General features: G+C 35.4%; 1 protein-coding gene across 3 annotated transcripts; it reads right to left on the reverse strand.

The window, feature by feature from the left end:
- Positions 1–25,684, reverse strand: LOC150093398 (uncharacterized). 3 transcript variants are annotated; one of them, XM_090413842.1, is made up of 5 exons: positions 25,628–25,684; positions 18,203–18,340; positions 13,338–13,426; positions 2,755–2,955; positions 1–753 (listed from the first exon to the last, which is right to left on the reverse strand). In XM_090413842.1, exons 2-5 carry the CDS (start codon positions 18,315–18,317, stop codon positions 610–612), a joined length of 549 nt encoding a protein of 182 aa, XP_090269968.1. In that variant the 5' UTR covers positions 18,318–18,340; positions 25,628–25,684; the 3' UTR covers positions 1–609. The 3 variants fall into 3 exon arrangements, with proteins under 3 accessions (XP_090269968.1, XP_090269967.1, XP_090269969.1); XM_090413841.1 differs by lacking the exon at positions 25,628–25,684 and adding an exon at positions 25,230–25,363; XM_090413843.1 differs by lacking the exon at positions 25,628–25,684 and adding an exon at positions 23,691–23,773.
- Between the last annotated feature and the right edge of the window lie 1,670 nt (positions 25,685–27,354).

Below are 27,354 nucleotides of genomic sequence, written 5' to 3' on the forward strand. Positions count from 1 at the left end.
ACTAATGTAGGTACAAGTATTTATTAAACATTTACTTTGCATTCATTTTTTATTTTTTCTAAAAGAGTACCATACAAAACGAATTATTAATACAGCAATCGATCATGGGCAAATTGTAATTTTTACCACTGATAATTAGATTTGATTAATGTGATTGATATACGTGGTAACATCGAGGGATACCTGTACTTTACTCATAATTATTTTTTTTAAAAAAGCAAGGTTCTTTAAATAAACAAAAACATAAAAGTCACTGAATTGTCAGCACTATGAAATGTCTTTAAAATTTCTATATTGTCTATTTCAAGTAGGAATGTATCCTTTTATTTTTTGTTTTAAACATTCAGAGAATGTGTACCATGTATCAGTGATATCCAGCTGATTTCAACTACAAAAATATCCTCTGGTAAAATTAATCAATACCAAATATTGAAAAGAGTTGATTCTGTCAAAACTGGAATTTTATTGCATATTTAAATAATTGCTAGCAAAATGAGTAAATATTATGCCTTTATAAAACATTTACAAATATATCATATAGTTTGCATCTCTTATTTACATAAGGAAATTTATAATACTGTAGGGGAAAAAAAAAAAGTGATCGTCAGTTCACATCAACAACTTTAGCAGTTCCTCATCATCGTTTGTTATACACGTCGCTGCTGTTCTACCATTCTTATCTCTTTTGTCTTTCAAGTTAGGATCTTTGCTTAGTAAAAATTTTGCTATTTCTAGATGACCACCTTCTGCTGCCTGAAATAAGAAAAAATTGAATGAGTGACAAAACACATAAGATGAGTCAAATGAAAATACTGAAGAGGCACAATGAGATCTATTTTTGATATGGATTTTTTCACACACACACACGCACAAAAAAAAACTGGCATTTTACATGCAAATATTTATTGAAAAGATGAAACACAATGATAAATATTGTAAATGACAGGTCAGTTTTCTTATTTCCAGTGAATGTGTTCACTGAGTTGCAGCTTGCATACATCCACCTTGTAAATCTTGATGTTTCTGAAGTAACCATAGCAACTATCACTAACGGTTGTAGTTTCTCAGAAACATATGTGGGAAAGACTTGTTTCCATAGAATACAAGCAAGCAGAATTAGGAAAGAAAGGGAAAAGCAGGTTCAGTTCATTGCATTTCAAACTGACTGTAAAAGGATGTTGAGCAGCTGGAATCCATGTTCTAGCAAATTATGAAAGTAGAAGAATGATGGGCGCTAGTGGAGTAGCACTGATGAAAGTACTTGCAGGAAAGACAAAGTCTGACATGTACTATGTGTTGTGCGAGATAGTGGTTAAGTGAATCATTGAAGCAGGATTGCTGATCAGCCAAACTGCACTCCTCTGCACAGTAACAAGAATTTTTAGGTAGGTCCTTGTACCACTTCCAAACATGAGAACAGTATTTCTAAGGCTGTGTGGATCTGAGATTTACAAGTGTAGTATATGACAGATGAAAAGTAATGCTTTGAGAGGAAAAAGGATGCCAAGTTTGTCTGTCAAGGCAACTGATGTGTTTGTGCTAGCATTGACTTTTGTGTGTGTGTGTGTGTGTGTGTTTCCCACCTACAAAAAGTGATAAACGTATAGCACTTCAGCAGGTTAAGGAATTTTGGAATTTCATTTTTTATTTTACTCATCTGAAAACCCTGCTCTAGAGAATAAACATGGAACTTTTCTGAGCCACTGAAAGCCTTCAATAAGTGAGTGGTTTCACACTGGATGATGAAATTCATCTGCCTTCTAAAGATAATCATCAACCTCCATGTCCAGATTCAAACTTGTAGCCTGCTGGTGGAGAGCAAGTTCATTAGCCAACCAGGCCAACATTTCATATAACCTTTTTAAAAAAAAAATGACATTCTAGGAAGGATGGTTATGTTTGGAGTTGTTACAAATCCTTTATGTAACAACTCCAAATTGTATATATGAGATCAACACTAGTAATAGCAGGGCATTACTGATACTTCCTAATGCAAATGATATTTCAACATTGGAGAGGAACAAAGGCCACTAAAGCAATATCACACACCTCTTACTATGCAGAATGATTGCCACTGTGCTGTTCAGCAGCAAAGTTACATGCATTCTTCCACTGATAAGCAATGTTGTTGTTGTAAGGATGATGTTACTTAGAGAACAGTAAGTGCAGTTAAATGGTATTCCACACGTAATGACACTTTGTTTAGTTATTTGATTAATTATAATCAAATTCTGAATGACTTATTTGACATGCAATAGAATTCAGATGAAGGGAGAGAAAGAATAAATTAAATTACACAGAAGGGGGCAGGGGATAAAATTCATCATATGAATATGTAACACTTGCATAAAACTATGATTTGCTATTAACAATAAGTTAGTATACTTTAAGTTAAAGCTTTTTTTCTTTTTTTTGAGAAAATTTATAAATTTAATTAATGTGAGTTGGAGTTTGTAATGCAGTGCAAGTTATAAGGGTGAAACCAAAGTGAAGCACATGAAGCTTATTTGCATAACCACCACTGGACTTTTCTACCCATAGGTAATCATTATATGAATTGTATATAATGATAATAGTTGTTTATAAAACATTCTTTCAGAGATGCTCAAATATTTCAGATAAACTAACCTCAAACTGAAATATCAGATATAATTATGTCAGTAAACTGTGTGGTAAAAATATAACTCAAATGACTTTTTTTTAATGAACATGTGCCCTATTAATAAAGGAATATATAGACAGTTTTAAACATACCTTGTGCAATGCAGTCTTACCATCACTGTCACAAAGGGTAAGGTCAGCATGTAAGAGCAGAAGTTGTACAATACTCGTGTGACCACAATATGATGCTCTATGAAGAGAAGTTGCGCCACCTGGTGTCTGTGCATTAACCTTAGCCCCTTGTTTTATAAGAAGTTCACAGATATCTTTGTGACCATTCCTAGAAGCATAATGCTGAAAAATTTTAACACCATTAATATACACAACTTATCATTGGTGTAATATATTAACATGATGCAATGATTTTGTAATGGTTTCATCCATTTGAAATTTCACTATCAAGCTCAAATTAAAGATCTTAAACTTTTAATGGTGTGGATGTGCCAAAAAATAATCAGATTCCAAAAATTTAAACTGTTATAAAGCTCTTTACTTTATAACAAAGGGCTCTGTGGTATCACAATCCTTAGAGGATGAGCATTAGTGACAGCAGCCTATGGCTAATATACAGTCTGTTAATATTACAAGACTTATTTGGAAAATCTTTTCTCTGAGACTGTCTGTTTTGTTCAGTTTGAAATGAACTATAGTACAGAACTGAAGCAAAAATAAAAATGACAGCTATACAGTGTATCCAGTCAATCAAAGGATAAGGTGCCATGGTCCTGTGTGCAAACAGCTTACTAGAAGATATCATAGGCAATAAGGTTCCTTTTGGCCATAAGGCCATTGTTCTTGGTGAAAACTTCAAATAAGTAAAACTGCATGTAATATTTTATGGTTCCCACAATTCAGTTTGTGTTGAATTATGGGAACTCAACTACTCACAAACTCATGAAATATTCATCTTGATAAAAATGTACAAAAGTTAATTTCCTTTTTACTCTTAAAAAGGGATAATATCTCTTCAATGATATATACGACAAGGCTCAGTATTCTGAGGGAGAAAATAAGCTGAGTGAATATACACACGCCAACCTTTTTTTTTTTTTTTTGTAAATTTCTATCTGCTACCACACTGACTTCTGGGCATGAAATGAAGTATACATGTTGTCTTGGCAATATTATTATTAACATCAGATCTCCATGGTGTCAAAAGACTCAAGGAAAGTCTACACTCTAATGCAAAAAATCAAACCATGCATTACACACCCATTGAGTTTCTGCACTTACCACACTTTAAAGCAATGTATTCTACTCACTTTGCAAAGACAATCAAATCTGTGCAAAAGCAGCCTGATCTAGACTTTATACAAGAAAACCACAACCTCTTTGTTTCTGGAGATATGCAAACAGCTGCATATCTCCAGTTAATCCTGTTAAAATATATCATATCAATAATATATAAAGTTAAACAATAATGGACCCAAAACAGATCCCTGCAGCACTCCACTAGTAACCTTCCTCTTTTGGGATCCCTTTCCCCCCCATATACAACTTGTTGATACCTGTCTGAGAGCCAATCAGCTAACTGAATAGTCTGTTATCTAATGAAATCTGCTTCAATTTAGCTACTATCTTGTCATGTGATAGTCCATCAAAGGCCTTTGAAAAATCCAAGTACATCAATGTATACACATTTCCTTTATTGAATGAGTTTGTCACATGACTTCCATCCCATAACAAAGCTATGCTGACCATCATAGAAAATAGTGAATACTACTATTTTCGACTTAATTCTGAAGCCTGGTCTTCACCAACATCTCGAACTCCAGACAGACACACACAGAATGGCCACTTCCCCTTTGTCAAGTGGAACAATTTTTTCTGCTTTCTGCTCTTTTGGGACTAATCCTATTGCTACACTCATGTTAAATAGGTATGAGGAGTGCTGCTAATTCCCTAGAGAATTTTTTCAAGACATGGTAATATAATGTCAAGTTCTACTGCCTTATTAACATCAAACTTACTTAATTCCTCATTCACTCATCACCAGTCCCTCCTCTACACTCAGCTTCTCATGATGTCATCTACATGAGGATGAAATACTCTAATCAACTGCTCATATTTCAGCTTTATCCTCTGCATCAGTTACCAATCTACCACTGTCATTAGCTACCATCGTCTTCCCATAGCCATTCTTTCTTCTATTGCCACATATCAAATTAACTCACTAGAATTTATTTATTTTTTTGCTTGATTGGTTAATTTCTGCTTATAATGCATTTTTCCTGTCTTTACCAACTGAGTTACCTTTCTAACCTGCTCTTTTGTACTCTTCATGCAACTGATTATTACCAACATTCATCCTGTGCCTTCACATCTTCCACAGTGCCTTCTTTAAGATTTCATGCTTAATCCCTTTATTCATCATCTTACGTCTTTTCACCTTTGGAATACACTCAATCAGTGCTGTTGTTAAATAGTTTCTGTTCAATGCCCAAACAACACCTTTCCACTTAACTCCTCTTTCCATGCTATAGCTATCAATAGTCCCTTAAGCTTTTTCATAATCACAAGACCTGTACTTCCACATTGCAATAGTTCTCATATGACTAGCTAGAACCCAAGGAATCACTTCATGGTCATGTTGCTAAATGGAGAAAGATGAGACATTCTGTTCACATCATTTGATGATATGATCAAATTGGTTCTAGATCACTGTGTGTCCTAATTCTTCCATTACATATTGCTCTAAAGTGGTCTCTTAAGAACTGAATTCATTCTCCTTATTCCTCAGAGAATAAGGAGAATGAATAACTCCTCATTCCAGTCAATGCTGCATAATTAAAATCACCAATAATGATCACCTTTCTCTTGCTCACTAAACAAAGTTGTCTATATATTTCTTTGTATCCTCCACATTATTCCCTCCCTATACAACATCCAACTAAACATCCTTCTTTCAACCTCCACCTCACATTGCTTCAAAACCACTGTTGCTGTTTTCTTCTCATATCTCAACCTTCTGTGGATATAATTCTCTGACTATTGTCAGCAGCCTCAGGGAAAACATCACATCCTTCAATTTCTATTCCTGTCAGGATATAAATTCTCATCCAACCATGTTTCACTTATTCCTATTATTTTCAGAAAAATAAACTCAACCAATTCATCAATTTCATCTCCCTTATTTTGGATACTCCTGACATTCATAAATAAGCATAACAGTCTATTCCTTGGTTTGTTACCAGTCGTACCAATGCTATCCTTAATTTGTGACTCCTGCTCCCTGCTGACCCTTACCCTCTATCTCATATATCTCCCCAGACTCAACTACTCCTGTGTATTCCAGACCATCCCATTCCTATGCTGATCATCACAAATATGCATTCGTTACTGCTTCCTGAATGTTTTCTTTACTGTATCTCCCTGTCCAACTTGCATTCCTATTCTCACATTCCCATCTCTTACACTTCTCATTTACATCATCTGACTTTTGCTGATCCCTTGTTCACTACACTTCCTTCTAGCAATAAACAACCCCCAGTGGATTCATACCAAATCTATTTAAATCCAAATGACCTCTTTTACAAACTTCCAATCGCCATTAAATAAATTCCACACATCAACAGACAACATCCCTTTTTTCCTCACTGAGCTCTGCTAGCATACTATTCTCATGATTTTGGTTCACCATCTCATCACTGTCATACCTGGGTAATACACCAACTGTTCTTCCTACCACACTGTTGTCTTTCACTCTCCTCAATGATCTCCTGATATCCATCCTCACATTCTCCTTATACCCAACCGCATCATCGTTCCTACTACTAACTCCCTCGCATGCTTACTTCTCACATCCAGAGCAGCTATCATCCTGTTCATCCTCCCTCCTAAAAAACAGACCTTATGAACCACCCCCCCCATCCACCACACCTTTTATAACAGAATCTTCACATGGTGCTACTCTTGAATCATTTGCTACTTTTGTTTTCCTCCACTATCTTTATTTTATTATTTTGCACATTTCCATTCATATCCACAATATATCTAATTTTTTTTTGTAAACAACTCATCTCAATTATTTCATTCCAGCAATTATGTACTGTTTCACATCAGCAATAACCATTAATAAATTGCAATAACAAACACTGGAGTCAGTAGGTGTGTATCTTCTTCAGCCTAGCTTTATATGTGGATAATTGAACGATCCACTGATGTGAATCCACCGTCTGCACTAACTAAAGGTAATAAATCTATACTATATTAGAACTGTAAGCAGGCTAAGGAATCTTACACTAGACATGAAATCTATCACCTGAAGACTTCACAAGAATGTATTATATAGAGGAACCTGAAGATACAGCCAGTTGATTGATAAGTGGAAACACTATAAAAAAACTATTAATAATCAAGATTTCATGCACATTAATTAATAATCACTAGAGTGGTATATATTTTCAAGTGAATGAAAAACATTCAGATTTAAGAGCATTAGAATTTCATTATTAGAGCCAGTTCTGGTTTCAATAGGTACTAATTTAAAATTTCTCATTTAGAAGGCCTATAATCCTATTCTTATTCTGGCATAAACTCACCATATGAATTTATAAACTACTTAGTGCATAGAGTCCTGAAGCTAAAAACTGCTGGTGCCCTAAATTCCTCTTGGTACTTAAATGCATTGAAAATTTTTGTTAGCTTGAAGTCTTCAATGCAGTTGATTGATCTCTTTGAGTCACCTTTTTTGCAATAAAATTTACTATTAAGGATCTGAGATTACAGTGGTGATTGTGGATGAATGACCTTCCTAGATGAAAGCAGGTGGCTGTATGATTAATAATAGTAAAACTGCTTAATAATTACTGTATTAGGGTGTTTAATCCTGCTGAAGCATGTTTTATACCAAATATGATGAAGAAATGAAGTGGACATATACAGAATACCAATTGATAAGTATATCAAACAGTGGAGCCAGATGAAATATCATCATATATTTTAAGAGAACCAGATAAGAAACTGAAAAGGTTATTTACATGGCTGTTTATTTACCAAGTTGTGCAACTGGAAAACTCCTGGAAGGAGGGAAAGATAATGCCACTGCATTAATAGTAAAATGTAGAAACAAACTATAGACCTGGTTGTTTCTTCTGTGATGGTTAAGATTTTGGAAAATTTAATAAGAGCTCATAATGTAACTGAAGTAAAGTTATTCTTTATGGAGATGAGCATGAATTTATTAACTACCTACTCTTGCTTCAGTAAACTGGTTGTTTAATTAGAGATTAACAAGAGTGGTTGATTAGAGAAATGAATATATTGTAATTTTTTTGGAGTTCCTGATATCTAAACCAATAAACATGGGTTTAGATATCAGGCTATTAGAGTAGATTGAGAATGCTATCTGTCTGATAGAATTGTGTGTGAGGAAGCCATATCAGTGAAAAGCAAGGCTACAACTGTAGTTCCACAGGGCTCAGTACTGGGATCATTACTGTTCCACGTTTATGTCAATGATATTGTCACTGAGTGATGTGAAGCTAGGGAGGCCTTGTGAAAACTGTACATGATCGTTTCACTTGTTATTTTTGTTTTTCACAGTTTTGTATATACTGAGTGCAAAATTACATTAATAAGAATATTTTTGTCATGTGATAAAGTACTCTTAAACAAATGTGTGTTTGAATTTATTAATGCATTATATGCTTAGTATTACCAGAGCTACCATGTGGTTAAGCGATAGCATAATAAAAGAGACTTAAATGAATTTAAGTAATAAACTTGCTTACCATATATTGTAATCCTTAGGGAATAAGACAGAAATGTTCTATATATTATAAATTATGTTGTTTGCCATTGTGTTTCTATGTCAAATACTCGTAGTGTGCATTCACTGTATTAACCACTTTACTGGCCAAGACGTCTATAGATGTCAAGGTTATCATCATGGATGTGAAGTGCGTATTAAAATTGTGATACCATTGATATTGCATTGAAATATATGATGGATACGAAGCGTAAGAGGATGTGTATTTCATCCATAATGGCCGGTTAGGTAGCCACATTGTCAGTTAAGTTTTGCTTTGAAACTTGGGCATGTACATTAGTTGTTTTTTAGAACGGCTATCACTAGAAAGCAAAGTGTAGGCAAGGTGGAAAGTAGAGTCAGAAAGCTCTAATAAACTACTGAATTAAGTTCTCTAATCTCGCAAAAGCTTTTATATGCATCTTTAACTACTTTCCAAGGAAATAGAACTGTGAAAGTAATAATTAAACAACAGCACAAAGTATCAAGCCTTTGTATATGAGAACCAAGTGATATACGTTCCAAGGAGCAATATGGAATCTGCAGTAAAGTTATTTTTATTAGAAGTGCAGTTGGAACTGCTCAATTAAATGTTAAATTAGTTAAGTGAGGCCTTAACTAATATTGGAGTTCCACAGTCTAAATAATTTGAAATAAGGCAGAAGAAATGAGCAAGTAAAAACAATAAAATAAGTGCTACAAAGGAAGTTCTCATATGGCCATGTAAAACTACAGAACTTTTAGATGAATGCTATGTTCAGTTTGTTTTGTAAAGTATTTAATGTTATCTCATAGTATTAAATTTAAATGTGAGAAAATATTACTGAGCTCATTATGTAATTCCTAGAATGGCCATTTAATTATTTGTACGTACAAAAGTTACAAATTAAGAAATTGAAGAGATATATAGCGAAGTACTAAGAATTTGTATTTGTTGAATATATATGTTCACAGTAAACAGTTTAATTTCTTTTATGTTTGAGCTGCACTCTTTTCGATAAACACAACATGCTGATCTTGAAGCTAATGCACCATTGCAGATAAGAATCTGAAACATTCTAACCAACTGAAATAAAATATATTGTTATATTATACTCCATCACTGACTTTAATATATCATCATCATAAAATTCCTGATATATATACCCTCAAGGGGTGTACAGGATATGATAGTACTACATGAAAAAAATTACATCATTACTAACTTCCTATTTACAATTTTCCTCCAAATCAGTCTGTTACTTGTCAAGACTCCAACATTATCAGATCTTATATTTCTATCATCTAAGGCACTTTGTACCGTATAAATCCTCCTATATCTTGGCCTTCCTCTGGATCTTTTTCCTGCCAACCTGGCAAAGAACACTTGTATTGCTAATCTTTACTCTCTCATTCTGTTTAAGTGACCATACCACCTGAGATTAGCTCTGGTAGCACATTCCTGGATGCTGCCAATGCCAAGCTCTTTCCTAATATCCTCGTTTTTAATATGATATTGCCATTGATGCCATCTGTCCATGCCCCTAATCTTTCTCAAGACTCTCATATCTGTGATCTCTAGTCTTTGGTCAAGTGTTTTACTTCTGACCCAGCTCTCAGATTCATAAGTTAAAATTGGCTTGAATACTGTCTTGTATACAGCTATTTAGTGTTGACTAATTTCGCTCTTATTCCATATAAATTTATTCAGTTGACTTCCTATCATACCAGCTTTGTTGATTCTGTTGTCTATTTCCATATTTAATTTACCATCTTCACTAAAAATCGTGCCTAAGTAGCTGAAATGTTTTACTTGTTCCATAGGTTCTCCATTCCAAATGCAGTTGATAGTTTCAATGTTTCTGCCTTATTTTCATTGTGTTTGTGTCTTGTTATTGCTGACCTTCATACCATATCTATTACAACAGTTATTCAATTTAGTCAAGGAATCTTGCAGATTCATTGACTAACCATTTCTCAAGTATACTTGCATAAATCTTACCAGGAACACTCAATAGAGAAATACCTCTGTAATTCTCACATTCAGTTTCATTTCCTTTTTTATATATTGGTACTAACTATGAGAGCTCTACTACAATCATCGGGAATTCGTCCCTCTGTCGAGGCCTTCTGAACTATGCAGTGCAGCAACTGTAAGACTCTCCATACTTGAGCATTTATGGTCGAATATCATCTACTCCTGCTGCCTTTCCACATTTCAGGCCTTTGATGGCTTTATCTACTTCAAGTATGGATATGTATTCCTGACTGCATGCCTGGCCAGTGTTTTTTAACACTGTGCTATCATCACTGCTTGTTTCATTTAGCAATTTTTCGAAGTAATTACTCCACACTTCAAGGATATCTTTTTCTCCTGTTTTCATGTTACCTTTATCATCTCTAATTCCTTTTACAGCACTGTCCTCCATTTCTGAGCTTCAACAACCTCCAGAATATTTTGCTACCTTCTTGATATTTATTTTCTACGTTTTTACCAAAATCCTCCCATGACTTTTGTTTAGATAGTTTTACATGTTTAGCTTTCTTACATTTGTCTCTATATTCTCTAAGAGAACAAGCTGACTTATTTACCAGGAACTTTTGATATGCTTTCTTTTTTTTTTTTCACTGCCTCTTTAACTTCCTGTGTCTACCATGGAGTTCTGATTTTTCTATCCTTACAGATAATCTCACCACAAGCCTCTCTGGCTGAATCAATCCGTGTTTTCTTCAGGGCTTGCCACTGAATCTCCAAGGTTTGATTCCTGTTCTCAAACTCATTCATTTTTTATTCAATAATCTTTGTGTATTTTAGTCTACAGTTCGCATCTGAGAGCTGCTCAACTTTTATTCACTTTAAAACTTTTTTACATATTATTCTTTTCAATATGAACTTCAACTTTATCCTGCTCAAGACTAAATGGTGACCACTTCCAATTTCAAATCCTCTGTACACTCTGGTGTCCTGCACCACGAAGAAAACATTACTATCAACAATAACATAGCCAATGAGACTTTTCTTATTCCTTGCCTCTTCTCTCTATGTGAATTTATGCACATTTTTATGTGGGAACATTGTGTTAGTTAGTAATAACCAGTCCATGTCCTGAGCAGAAATCCAACAGGTATTTGCCATTATTATTAGCTTTGCTCTTTTCTCCAAATTTTCCCAAAATATTTTTGTCTGACAATCATTTCCTACTCTGCTATTTAGATCCTCCCCAACAAGGACCAACTTTTCCGTTTTCGTTGTGTTAGTTTCTTTCTCTAAAGCCTCATAAAATTCCTCCACTTCTACCTTAGTAGAACCTTCTGTGGGACCATAGACACAAAGTCATTGCCCAGTTCCTCATTCTCATATTTGCCCACACTCTACTTGAGACTACCTGCCATTCAAGAAGATTAGCGTCATATTTAATGTTGAATACTCTGGCTACTCCTTTTCCTTGATTGTCATTTCCTGAATATAACATTTTGCATTTATTGCTCAGAAATATCTCACCAATTTTGTCTTTTTTGTTTCAGTCATCCCTATTATGTTGATCTGGTACTTATCCAATTCCTCAGCTAGCTCCATTTCTTTGCCATTCAGGCTTCTTATGTTGATAGTACTGATCTTGAACTCTGGTGATGTTGAGTTGGGTTTTAGGATGCTGTTTGCCCTGGTTTCCTGGCGAAAACCATGTGGGCCTTGTCTAACTGGGCAATGCCCCAGCCAGCATGAAATTCTGTCATGTTGTACCATCATTTCTATCTTTTGGTTTAACCCAATAAAAATACAATTTGGTTGGCTAAATTCCAAATTGTCAGCTCATCCTCATTCATTCAGTATCCAGGTAGATACCTAACAGGGGGGGGGGCACCACGAGAAGGTGAGGATTGGACATTAGGTCAGAAGCCCTGATCTGTCCTCCACATTCTTTTAAAGGCTATGTGGAGGTCTCCTCCCAGTTATATAGCTTTGACTCTTAAGCATCCCCAACTTATATATATATATCATCAAATTCCTGACATGTACCCTCAAGGGGTGTACAGGATATGATAGTACTACATGAAAAATTTACATCATTACTAACTTCCTATCTATAATTTTCTTCCAAATCAGTCTGTTACTTGTTAAGACTCCAATATCATATCTTATATTTCTATCATCTAAGGCAGATTGTACCGTATCAATCCACCTATAATCTTGGTCTTCCTCTGGGTCGTTTTCCTGCCAACCTGGCAGAGAACACTTGTTTTTCTTGGGGAATAAAATAATTGGAGCAATCAAGCTTTCTCTCAAATATAACAGCCTGTTAGAGATAATGTCGATGTTGCACCACATCAGAAAAATTGGCATAAGGTGAGCCAATTAATGAAGATGCTAATCTAAGTGTAATAATCTTGAATTTTGGGATCCAAGGATGGAAAGATATATATTCTATTGGTAAAGCTATACCAGAGGCAAGGATTTCAGGATGATGAATGATGGATAGAATTTTGAAATTTAGAGCACAATACAATACAAAAAAGGTAAGATGGATCAATTGTAGAAGTCCTAATTAGACTGCATCTGGACTATGCTCAGATCTTGTCACTATGATTTGAAGCATTTTAGAGGTATTTCATTAGATGGGCACTGAGTAGATTTTTCAAATGGTGGAACAAGGGGAAAGGAAGTGCAAGCCTGGAATGCTGTCAAGGTTTTGGTTTTATGCCTTGTGAGAGTACAGATGGTAAATTAGTTTAAGGAATGGTATGTGGTGTCTGTCTAAAGTAGACCTCCATAATGACGTTCATGAATTACTGGAAGGCCTTAATAACAATAATAAACTTTCTGTTCAATAGTGCATAATTTTAAATACCCAATAAACCATTTGCATAACACAATAAGAATAAACATTAAGAAAAGAATTTAATTGTGAACTATTAACTGAGAGTATTCATCATAAAATAAAATCCTTACCAAAGCTGTATAACCAGATGAATCTTTACTCTCAGCACTGTGACCTTTACCCAATAACTTCTCTACTTTAGAAATATCTCCATCCATGGCTATGAGAAAGATATGGAAGGAGGAAAAAAGGTGTTCTATAATGAACTAAGTTTAATTAATCTATGAATAGCATTTATAATTCTTCTAACCTAGTCTTAGGTAAATGCTGTTAAGATAATACTTCGACTAAATTGCATACTGTTAGTTTTTCCACTTAGTTTATACCATAAATTAAAGATGCCAAGAAATTATATTCTTGGTTTAATCCTTTATCCAAGCGTAAGCAAAGAAAGTTTGCATCTGAAGTAATTTCAGGACAGGGCAACTTGTATATAGAAGCTAATGCCTTCAACATCACTTGCCTTAGTATCCCATAATGCAAAGCACATATCCTTACTGACATGTATATATAATGCTATGCATTATGGGAAGGGTCGCTACCCAGACCAGTTTCAACCTTTGAGGTCTCATCATTGGGAGCCATACTCAGGAGGTGAAACCAAGGTTGAAGTAATGCAGAAGTCCTATTTCAATATATGAGGAACCAAAAGGTGTTACACCTTATTACTAAAATACTCTGGATTAGAGAGAGATGTTGGACATTTTTCCACTTGGTTATATTATAAATTAAAGATGCAAAGAAATTCTTGGCATCTTTAATTCTTGGTTTAATCTTTTATCCAAGTGTAAGCAAACAAAGTTTGCGCCTGATTTCAGAACATCACATGTCTGAATATAATTTCTTCGCATCTTTAATTTAAATTGCATACTGTTTATAAAACATGGATAATGGAAAAAATTGAAGTTATAAAGTGTTAGATTTCTTTGGATTTCATTACAGCCTCACAGTATGTAGATCTGAATGAGGTTATTGGCACTCCACCAATCAGTGAGTCATCACGTAATGATTTGGGATGTAGCTGAGCAGGAAAAAGTTTCTCAAAAAGGGATTATGTGGAATGGAATTATAAGGTGATTATGTAAACCTCTATAGCAAATTACATTAATACCATAAGATAATTAGTTTGAGAAAAATAGCACATGGGAATTGACTTAAATGCATTTCACACAACCAATGTAATGAATACTTTTAATTTGACACAGGAAATGAACATTATAAAGTAATAATTTTATAGCTTACACAAGTAGCAAAAATTATATATATTTTATCTAAAATCTCCAATATATTTCATCCATGTGGACTTCATCAGGAAGACAGACCATTAACTACATTCAAAAGATGAATCACAATAATGAGTCATAATTTGTGCACATATTAGCTTGTGTCACAGCTGAAGTACATGATATTGTTAAATCTTGAATGAAAGAGAATTTATAATGTATTACCTTTCATTCAGATTTAACAAGAATCTAAATTCTTGATGTAATACTTGTATATTAATAAAAAGAAATTGGATGTAAATGAAATGATAATAACATCCTTGATTTGAAATTTGCTGAATATTGTATTGTCAAATGTCTTATGTTGCAATTTAGGAATGGATGAAGTATGTGTTAGTATGCAAATATTATGCTAAAATCCCAAGAAAGATAAGAAGATTAAATCATGACCCAAGGTCATCACGTACGCAAAGGTCTACGTTGTGTGTGGGGGTCTCCCGTGGACGAGAAGCATCGGAACAGAGTGCAGAGGAATTGAGGTGCTGTGTGAAGGTCATCGAGGGGATTAAAGTTTTTTTGTGACACGACAATGAGGCTTTTGCTTTTGCCTTTTACCTGTTCCAGTCGTTCCCAGAGAAAGGAAGTTCCAGTGAGGTCGGGGTGAGATGAACAAACGCAGCGATGCGGCCAAGTAGAATGCCAGTGTGCATATAGGTCTCGGCATAGCAGGTCAGTGTACGTTGAGAAGAAAATGCGGAACCTCGTGGACCAACATCAGCGGCAGTGCTTGGTGACATCATGGGAAGCAAATCGGGATCGTATATCTACCTTCCAGAAGCAAGAACCTAAGGAATATATCAGCCAGGTAACCTCATTGAAAAGGGACCAGATGAAGAAAACGCGAGCCGTATAATTCCATTTGATGATCGCAAGTATAAGCCAGTGAGATCCCGACACCTCGGTAAAGTAAGAACTTTTCAAATTTTGTATACAAAGAAAGTTAGATTGTGACGGTAAAAAGGGATTAATTAGAATTGTGATTTATGAAGTGTTGTAGGATTTTAGGAGTTGAACCATGAATAGGGAATGATTGATCTGAGTCAGAAAACTTGGAAAAGTGCAGTGTGAAAATATTTTAGTTTGTCATTGTTGGATAGTTCTTGAACAAATAATTGTGTAAAAATAATCTAGGAGTGTTAAGTAATTAGAAGGACATCCCATTTTAATAGTATTTGATAATATTGCATGTTGTAAGGGAACTAGAATGTCCATGTTACGTCGAGTTATCTTATTTACCTTTCATACCAACATTAGTTAAGTTAGTGTCTATAAAAATAATTGTAACCTGCTTTATTAGTGATGAATAAATTTTTTTTTATCAACCAAATAATTTGCCTGATCACTAATCTCAATGCACCACTCATAAAGAGAACCTATGCGTAAATATATTGGGGATAGTCACGACTGCAGTGCGAAATAAGAATATATTCGATTATTGTGGTTAGAAATAGAGAAGGAAAGGTTACAGGATCGTGTGCCATACCAGGTGTTTGCTCTTAGATAAAGAAATTTCTCTCATCTATAGAATTTTGGTGGCACAGTATAAACAAATAAATTTTCCGAAATTTGAAACAGGGTTAATACTAGTATTCTAACAAAGAAATTTGCTCTAGCCAGAGGCATTTCCTTTGTCTATAGAGTTTTGCACATGTGGGCAATACACTAATAGCAGCCAAGGGTTAGAGGTAATAATAAGGATAGAGTCTGTAAGAATCGTATAGGATAAAATTTTAGAGTTGAAGAAATAACAAGTAAAGTATAAATAATACAACATAAACCAAGATTTAAGGAAAAGATAGAGGAGTAAACACAATCAAAATATAAATTTATACTCATTATATGTCATAAATATATATAAAATTTTACACTATTAGAGTTCAAAGGAACAACTGCAAAAAAGTTGCATAGATAAATAAAAATAAAATAAACTAGCGATCACTTCCCAAAACTTGGATATTGGACTGATCAGTTCAGGTGATTTTGTAGTTTCACATATTTCTATGAAAAGATTATCAAATTTGAACTTGCTGAAATGAAGGCCAAAAGGACAATGCTAATAATAATAATGATATACTATTCTATAATACTACTAGCACCAAAATGAATACCCCATTACAGTGGTATTCATTTTAGTGCTAGTAGTATGGATATTATTTAGATGAGACTTTCTTCCCTTCACATGATATAATGCCCTACATAGAGTATCATACTGCTATCCATTGCTACTGAATTCTGAATTTTTTAAGACCTTAACCACACTTTCTGAGATACATATACAATTTGCATACCAGTCAGTCTCAGAAACTGTGGTTAAGGTATGCTGCCAACTCTCATATAGCAAACAATGTTATAACAGATGATTAAAAATTCCTAAATAAAGCTCCATAAGTACAATGTTACAAGAAAATGAAAGATAGCTGATAGTGTCCTTGACCAGGTTATTTACGTCTTAGCACTGGTAGGGAATGATATAAGTGTGGTTGTATTCAACTATTCCCACTGACATTAAATATTATTATTATCTCAGATTTCATTGACATTTCTTAGATGAACTTAATTGAATATTAAGTTTATTCAGCTCAGTTCATCTACCTCTATTCCAATATTGATCCAGCTCCCATGAGTCACTACATTATCTCTACCTGAATGATACACACTCACAATTAGATCATTTAGTAATCCAACAATTTATTCTACTGCATTCTTCTATTACGATGATACAAATTAACTCTTAAGGATTTCCTTTTGGCTTGCTTGGCTAAGTTCCTCTCAAAATCTAATTTTGCATTACTCTTCTCTTCCTATGCTTTGTACTGCACATACGTTTGCTAATCACTTTTTTCTTTATATTTCCTGCACAACATCTCTTTTGAAGCATCTGCTTAATGTTGGGATTCATTTAGTTATCTTCCAAGAGATTTATCCTCCTGTCATTGTGATACTTCTAATGTGAAGTATCATTACATTATTTCTCATTCTCTTCCAGATTATGCCATGGTACTTCTCTAAGGCACTTCTTAAATTTGTCATAATTATTCCATAGTTCCATATACCTCTTTTTAACTGAAATTTCCCTATGCTCAGCAATCTGCCAGAGCAAGACTGCATGATTTTTTCCCCCATTTGGAAACAAAGAGCCTTGACTATGAATGAATAAATTCTCTGACGATCCCACCAAATTCAGCACTACCAAACACTGGACTGCTTCTACCATATGCTATTTTAGATAATTATCATACAGACACTACAAACTCCTCCTCCTTCGCACATGTCCTTTTTTCCTTCAAATCCATGTATTTGATCATCTATAATGTAATTATTCATCTTACTGAACCAATTTTTAAATTGGTTCAGTAAGATGGAGTTGATGAAATTTCCCTATGCTAGCAATCTGCCAGATTACGACTGCATGATTTTTTCCCCATTTGGAAACAGAGAGCTCTGATTATTATTGCATATTCCTAAAGTAGTCTTACTTTTGGTGGTATTTGATCTTCACTTCAAAGAAGCATTTCAAAATTTTGAAAAAAAAAACAAAAAAAAAAGGCCATTTATTAAAAACAAACTTATCTTCACACTTTCTGAACTTGAGCTTCTCAGGATCAGAAACAGTGTAAAGAATAATTCCTATTCAACATAAATAAATGAATTACCTGCTGACCAAATTCCCCTCTCAAATTCCATCTCCATTAAAGTCTGATGTACAGAAGGTGCTGCTACATGGGAGCAATGATGACCTTCATGATCTTTATTCGAATGACCTTCCATTATCTAGGGGAGGGTGGAATTCACTGGAAGAAATCAAATCAGTAATTAGAGACTAGTAGTAGGAGCAACACAACAGAATTTTAATGACTCAAGTAATATAAATGAAGATCAAAGTGAAATAATAAATGCAGCAATATTAAAAGAATGTTTTTAATATCAGTAACTGAGAGAATTTTGTTAATTTATCACAACAGCCCTAAAATCTGTGGGATCAGTGTCTTACAGTTATTAACTTGGCATTCTCAAGACAGCCTATCCATTTTGCAGGAATAAAAATCCAAGTCACCAGCAGGATACCTGATGTGTTTAGATTATGATAAAACCATAAAGTGAAGTGTATTAAATCTACTGTGTGTTTGTGCATGCATGCGTGCACTAGATTTTATGTTCAGTTTAATGTTATTTGAAAAATTCAAGCTTCTGAGGAGAAAAACCTCTATATGATTTTTCTTTAGCATAGCATATTTCTTCAGCATATGACTTATCTCTAGCACTGTCTAGAGAAATTGGGGGAGTGACATTCTGTCAGTGTTCTACTTTGACACTACGCTCAAGCTATGCATGCAAGGCATACAAAAATCATGTCTTTAGTTTTAGCATTCATGCTACAGAATTACATTTTCTTTCCTAATTTAACTAACATTGCCAGCCTGGTTGGCCAAGTGGTCAGCATACTTCTTTTTCTCCAACCAATATGTTTCAAATCCTGCTCACATGTTGTTGGATATTTGCGAATGCCTTTAGGATGCTGATGAATGTCATCATTCAGTATGTCAGTGTTCTACTTTGACACTACGCTCAAGCTATGCATGCAAGGCATACAAAAATCATGTCTTTAGTTTTAGCATTCATGCTACAGAATTACATTTTCTTTCCTAATTTAACTAACATTGCCAGCCTAGTTGGCCAAGTGGTCAGCATACTTCTTTTTCTCCAACCAATATGTTTCAAATCCTGCTCACATGTTGTTGGATATTTGCGAATGCCTTTAGGATGCTGATGAATGTCATCATTCAGTATATGAGACTGCTGTTTACCTTATTAAAGACCAGAAGTAGTGCGTTAAAAACTCCATGTTTGGTTTCTGGGATAGAGTTTCAAGATTTATAACAACAATAATCAGAAAAAAAAAAAAAAATCAGCTAATGCTAATAATAATAAAATAAAAATAAATTTAAAGAAACTCTTAATCCACCCATGGTACTATTGAGGTGACTCCTACCCAACCTTATGTGGTGAGTCATTTAAAAAAAAAAAATTTATCAATGTATCAACATATGATTACAAAATTGGAGATGTTACTCTCAGCGCTTTGCTTTATGCAGATGTTATACTTCTAAATAAATCCATTGCAAGTCTACAAGATTCCCTGACTAAATTGAATAACTGTTGTATTAGATATCGTATGCAGGTCAGCAATAACAATGCATTGAAAATATCAAGTGCATTGTGAATGGAGAACCTGTAGAACAAGTAAAAATTTCAGCTACTTAGGCACGATTTTTAGTGAAGATGGTAAATTAAATATGGAAATAGACACAGAATCAACAAAGCTGGTATAGTAGGAAGTCAACTGAATAAATTTATATGGAATAAGAGAGAAATTAGCCAAAACACTAAATTAGCTGTATACAAGACAGTATTCAAGCCAAATTGTAACTTATGGATCTGAGAGCTGGGTCAGAAGTAAAACACTTGACCAAAGACTAGTGACCACAGATATGAGAGTCCTGAGAAAGATTAGGGGCATGAACAGATGGCAATATCATATTAAAAACGAGGAAATTAGGAAAGAGCTTGACATTGTCAACATCCAGGAATGCGCTACCAGAGCTAATCTCAAGGTGGTATGGTCACTTAAACAGAATGGGAGAGGAAAGATTATTAGCAAAACAAGTGTTCTCTGCCAGGTTGACAGCAAAATGACCCAGAGGAAGACCAAGATATAGGTGGATTGATATGGTACAAAGTGCCTCAGACAATAGAAATATAAGATCTGATAATGTTGGAGTCTTGACAAGTAACAGACTGATTTGGAGGAAAATTGTAGATAGGAAGTTAGTGGTGATGTAAATTTTTTCATGTGGTACTATCATATCCTGTACACCCCTAGAGGGTACATGTCAGGAATTTGATGATAATGATGTACCAACACCAAGTGCCTCTGTAGCACAATTGGAAGAACGATGGCATGTTGTGCCCTTTGATTGGAAAAGGCCTAAGTTCGATTCTAGTCGTGATGGGAGGAATCTTTATGTGGAATTTTTCCATTGAAGGTAAGTTAGCTAATCTCATAAGAAGGCACAGGGTTTTTTTCTCCCACATATCTTTAGGACAAACAATTTACAGACAAAAAGAAATACTGGTACTGATGGGCGAGTGGTAAATAGCTTTGGTGTAGATGAAGAGTAGGTACCCTCCCTCGATGAATCTTTGGACTTCTTCAAGGTATTACAATCATTATTATGACACCTCCAGGCAGTCCAGAGACTCATTGAGGGAGGGCACCTACTCTACAGCTCTCAGTCTCCACTACTTCATCTATCAACTACTACCATCATCATCATCTACACCAACGGCATCCATTGTCCACTACCACTACTAATATTTTCACAGACAATCGCAAGCATCCATGCCCACGGCGGGATTTGAACCCACGGCCTTTTGGCTGAAGAGCAGATATGCTAACCACTCAGCCAACCAGGCCGGCATTACAAAAATAATAATCAACATACATTGCTGGAGGTAGAGGAAATAAGAGATCTTGGGGTGATGGTAGATAAGGATCTAAAATTTAGAGGATACATCGTCAAAATTGTGAGGACAACATAATGAATTCTGGGAATGATACCAAAGACACTGACTTGTAGAAGTAAGGAGATTCTTGTTCTATTGTATAAGGCTTTGGTTACGCCACACATGGACTACTGGGAATAGATTTGGTCACCTAGTTTTCAAAAGGAATGAAGATGTTGGAAAGGGTCCAGAGGCAACTAAGGTAATTTTTTCCGATCTCTGGAATGTCGAATATGAGGAAAGGTTGAGAAGATGCAATTTACAGAGTCTAGTGGATAGGAGGACGAGGTGCAATATGATAGACATACAATTTGGTAAGGGGTTGTTATAGAATCAATGTTGAGGAGATTTTTCATAAAATGGTGGGAGATCAGGGAAGAACAAGAGGTCATCCCTGCAAGCTGTATAAGGAGAGTGTGAACAAGGGAATGAAAAGCAGATTTTTTTACATCCAGAGTTGTGAATGATTGGAATGACTTGCCTGAGAGTGTGGTGGCTGCAGAGAATTTGAATGTCTTTAAGGTGTGATGCAGTGTGATGAGCTGTGTGTGTGTGCTTTCACTCAATGGGGTCTTGATAATAATAATGCCAAGTAAACCTAGAATAAGAAAATAAGACATACAATTAGCAAGAAATCAACACCTTTTTATTTTATTTCATTTTAACCCAACACAAAAGGACAAAATCTATAACACAACACTGCTGTGAGTGGGGAGGGTATCTATTAAGAAGTTTGTTGGTTAATTTTAATGGTATAGATGAGAACACAGACTGATAAGAAAATAACTATTAACTTATTGCTGATATTCTGCATTGAGTGCTCTCCCTCGATGAGTCATTGGACTCCCTGGAAGTGTCATGTAATAATAATAATAGTATAACATCCATGTCAAGTGACAGATGTGATAAGAACTGATATGAGAACAGATTGGATGAATTGGAGGTTCTTAGGATACTGAAGAATCGCAAAGTGAATATGGCCATGGGATTAGATTAGATATCAGCTCGCATTTTATGAGCACATGCCAGGGAACTGGCAATGCCTCTGTTTAGGCTGTTAAGTCTCAGATCTGGCAGAGTTCCGAGGAGTGGAAAGAGGGCAAATTAATTAATTTGCATAAAGAATGCTCTAAGAGTGTACTAACAAATTACAGACCAATCAGCAGGAGTGGTAGCAAAAGTGCTGGAGAAGTTTATCAAAGAGCAAATTAAGGAATTGATGGATAAGAATATGACACACTATGAGGATCAGTTATGCCTTAGTAATTCACCAACTTTTTATAATAGAGTGACAGCTAAGTTTGAACAAAGGAATGGCTATATGATGATACTGCTGGTTTTTGCAAAGATATGACAGAATACCACATAGAACTCTTGTGCAAACTAGAACAAATGGGGATGGATATGAAACTGGTTATATGAATACCAGAATGACATATGGATAGTTACCATAAAGCAGTATAAGAAGAATCCAGAAGGAAGCAGGTGACTAATAGTGTGCTACAAAGGTTCTGCACCAGGACTACAATTTGTACATAAATGATTTCAAGTGAAATAATCAGTTGTTTGCTAATAATGCAAAATTGAGTAGGGTAATAATAAATCAAAGTGATGTGGCGCCTGTGTAAATCATTCTATACTGCCAAACAGTATTAGAATGATTTACATAGGCTGTTGTTATGGGCAAAAGATAAAACGGGTATCAGTTTAACATGGAGAAATGTAAAGTTAGACATTTTGGAATAAACAGATTACAAGCTGTGTACCATATTTATGGACCTGTACTCCAGGAAATAGATGAGGACTGGTATTAGATAGAGTTGAAGTTTAGATAAGAGGGTATATTACTAAGGCTGCCAAGGAAGCTTATAGGATTACTTGGTACTGAAAAAAACACTAACAAGCAGAGATAAGTTGTCATTTCTCTTTATAAGCTTTGATGCATCCACATCTGGATGACTGTGCTCAGGTCTGGGTTTCTTGGGGATGAAAAAGTGGTGGAGAAGATCCAGAGCCAAGTAGCCTGTGGAATACTCCCTACGAGAATAGAGGGGTTATGGGTTGCAAAAGTTAGTTGACAGGTTAAAAAAAAGGGAGAACATGATAGAAACATTTAAGTTACTCAAAAGATTTTATAGGATTAATATAGAGGAAATATTTGAACCCTTGGCTGGAAGGGACAGAACAAGAAATCATCCCTTGAACTTTGGTATGGATTTGAGGAGTAGAATTTTTTGTTTGGAGTGTGGTGAATGAATGGAATGCTGAAAGAGTTAAGTTGTAAGTGCTTTGTCTGTTAACGTGTTCAAGGAGATGTATGATAGATATTCCTTTTCTTTAGTGTTACAGTGATCAGCATTCATTTCAGCAAAATGAATAGGAGACTACAACCATGTCCCAATGTTTTGACCTTCATATTAAGGTCATCATCCGGAGTGCACACACACACACAGTACAGTAACGAGGGTATGAAGTGCCTGTGGCAAGTGTCTAACTTGTGACCCCCTAACCCAAAAATGACAAAAATTTAAATGTAACAAGTTAAATTTTACTAAATGCAATGTGTTAAATACTTACTATTAATCCCATCAAAATGAGTTGCAGTGTGTTGCAGAATTTGTGTGTCTAAAGCGGCGTATTGCCAAAATTTAGAAATACAACATAAAATAGCACTTTTATATCTATTTATTTTAACGTTTCACGCCCCAAACCGAGTTGCGCCCATGGCAGGTGCCTCCTTCGCCACACCCTCGTTATGGCACTGTATACACAAAGACAAGCTATATTACATTTCGAACAGTATGCCAAAGTGACAATCATTTGTTCAACCGTGGTACTGGCCTGACTTCTTATGGAAAAAAAAACTACAAAGCTATATTCTATTTATAACATCAGAGAACAAATACATGTAGTTTTAATACAGCAAAAGTGGTGGCCTAATCCACAATTTAATATGAGTGTTGTTATAGAGTTAAGATCCCAGATTACTCAGTTCTAATTAACTATTAGATCAAAAAGGTTATGTGGGTAGAGTATGGATGGCACATAGACCAAAAGGTTATGCAGTAGAATATGTGCCATCCATACTCTACCCACATAACCTTTTGATCTAATAGTTAATTATAATTAGAACTGTGAGTAATCTGGAATCTTAACCCTAATTTAACAACACTCATGTTAAGGGACATTCTGTCATAAATGAGTAGCAGTGAATGTGTTAAGCCTCAGCTCTCAGAGCTGATCCCAAAAGAGTGGAATGAGGACAAGGTAGTTCCACTACATAAAGATAGCTCCAAGATAGATGTAGCATATTGCAGACTGATTAGCAGTTTATGGTGGTGGAAAATTTGGTAAAGGCAGAATTCAGGAATGGTTGAATAGGAATATGATACTGTATGGATGAGAGACACCATGGCACGTTGGCCCAGTTTTAGCAATTTACTCACTTTTTATAATAAAACAAACAGATGAGTTGGGTTAAGGAAATGATTATACCCTGATACTGCTGCTCTTACAAATGCAAACTGGCCAGAAGAAGAAGAAACACACCATACACTGGCCTCACAACCTTAGTTGCTTTGGCTATAACTCCAGAAGCAAACTAGTAAAAAAATAAATAAAAATGCAAAAAGTATCTGAGAGGATACCACATGGAATTCCATTAAGTAAATAGAAACAAATGGAAATTGATGTGAAGCTTATAGCATAGATATGACAGTGGCTGTCAGACTGATATCAGAATAGTATATGATGCAGCTGAATAAAAAAAAAAAATTAAATTAAAAAAAAAAAAAAAGGGTGACCAGTAGTGTGCCATGGCTGCAGCCATTCAGTTTGTACATTACTGATGTTGGGAAATGATTTGACAGGAATTCAACTGTTTGCCAATGCTAAACTGAAAAGCACAAGTTAATAAAGATGATGCAAATTGCCTGAATACACTGATAGTGTGGGGGCAAAGGATAATTATCTGCCTGTTTAATGTATCAAAATATAAGGTGATGTATTGTATATAACATCTCTTGACAAAGCGTGAAAAAGAATGTCGCGAATCTAAATTCCGATATTAGCATGTCATGCAATTTGTTACCTTTCAGTGAGAATAGCGCAACTTACTAAAATTTGGGCTCGTTTTAGGTTTGGGAATTAATCCATTTAGAAAATCGGACTCTTTCCCTTCAAATGGCTGGTTCTTTAACATGGTAGCTTATGGGAGACCGCAGCGGACGCAGTAATGCGTGAGCGGGCACCTCGTCTTCCTTCGCTACCGGAAATGGGATGAAGCGGAAGTTACATCGAAATGACGTCACTGTGACGCTCGTATCTCTCTCTCTCCGTCGGAGACTAGCATAGCGGCGTAGTCTCCCTATGTGCCTCTGGTTACGAAATAAATATAAATAAACCCTCATGTATTATATTTGCATTTTTTTTCAGCACATAGCATCTGTGATCGTTATATCATTTTTTTATTATTATTTTTACTATCACTATAATCCGAACTTTCCTTCACCTACCTGAAACTTCCTGCAGCTGAAAACTTCGACTTTTGTTTTCTGCTCAGATGGCGTATTCTAAAGAAACAAAAGCCAGTCATTTTAGACGTACAATACCAAATAAATTGTTACAAGATTTCCAATTTGTTGTCACTACTTCTTACCTCAGGTGCATCGCCACTTCCGTGTTATCAATCCCACTCTAACTGGATAGAAAGCAATTTCTGGGAGGGGAATATTACGATTTAAAAAAAAAAAAAAAAAAAAAAAAAAAAATCACTTTATGCATTGCTTCCAAATACGAATACTACCAAAATGCACATTTTTGAATTCAAGATTTTGGAAATACATTTCTTTTACCTCATTTGCATGTAAACTGTCTGTAGATGAACTGTCGCCATCATTGCTTGATCCGCAGGATGCATTTGAGTACTCCTAGACAAGACAAATATTACTGTTACCAAAAGATGTTCAAGAAGCAAGTGAAGTTCTTTAAAAGCATTTAAACTATGAGTACAATTCAGATATCACTTACCTGTAGTTTCTTTCGTTTATCAGCTTCGTGTAATGACCGAGCAGACGTTGATGGCCGTTCATCATCCTACAGAAAACAGGAATGATTCTGATAAGGCTATGTTGCAACGTAAACCTTAATTCATATATAATTTGCCAAAACTACTCACAAAAATATTCAAAAAAGGCATTCACATACCTCAACTGTAACCGATGGGCCAGGGTACATCTTCGCGATCTGAAGAAGGAAATCATGAAAAACATCGTCATCCGGTCCTCTTGCATATTTAAATTTAAACTGATACTCAGCTAGGTATCCCTCAAAGTGATATGCTTTCCGTCCAGTCCGGGGCAAACGCGACTTCAAATTTCGCCAGTCTTTTTATGGTGTTTGTCGGTGGTCTGGATCCACAAAGTGCTTTGAGTGATTTATTCTTTCGTGCTTGAAGCCCTCGTCACTTAAGCAATTGTACGCTCTCCAGCAATCTGACATTATGGTTGTTCCAGGCAAAATCCATTCCTTAATGATTTCTAAACCGGGTGGCTTTATCACGCTTAGGCACTGGAACAAAGAATGTTTTTTCTGGAATCTTTTTCTATTCCCTCGAAAACCCACTGGCCTATAATGCGCCGACCACGGTTATTTTTTCTCTTCCCGAATGTCAATTTCCACGACTTTTCCTCCTCCCCCCCCCCAGTTTGTTGGAGTTTTCATATGCCCACCATATACATACTTCTCTGCAAAAAGATGACCAATCCACTATGGTCCGGTCAGACCAATGAAGCTCCCTTTGAATGAAACGTTGTCGAGGTGAATGAACAGTACACCACAAAAGTGTGAAAGAACCGATGTCTTCCAAGCTCAATTTGGAATTTTCGAACCATGTACCCACTCTAGCGGATTTACGGAATTTACACTGCTTACTAATCGGACGTTTTTTCGGAACTCGGATCCACATATATAAGATTATACAAGATATAAGATAAGATAGCTATAATGCAAGTCTGTGGGAAGCTCTAGAACACAATTTTCCAAGGACAAACCACAGGCTGTAATGAACTCAACTTGCGGTGATTCGTCTTATATTTACGACTACCCAGTGACGTAGAAAGAAGGGGAGGGGGTAGTTCCAGCCTGTGCGTCACTTCTTTGGGGGTTTTCAAGTGGCACAAAATTTTATTGGTCGACGATTCTTTTATTTATGTTAATTTACTACGCGTGCAGTTTGCTTGCT

The sequence above is a fragment of the Typopeltis vanoorti genome, chromosome 24 (assembly GCF_054136105.1).
Source record: "Typopeltis vanoorti isolate ZY-2024b chromosome 24, IOZ_Tvanoo_1.0, whole genome shotgun sequence".
Lineage (NCBI taxonomy): Eukaryota > Metazoa > Arthropoda > Arachnida > Uropygi > Thelyphonidae > Typopeltis > Typopeltis vanoorti.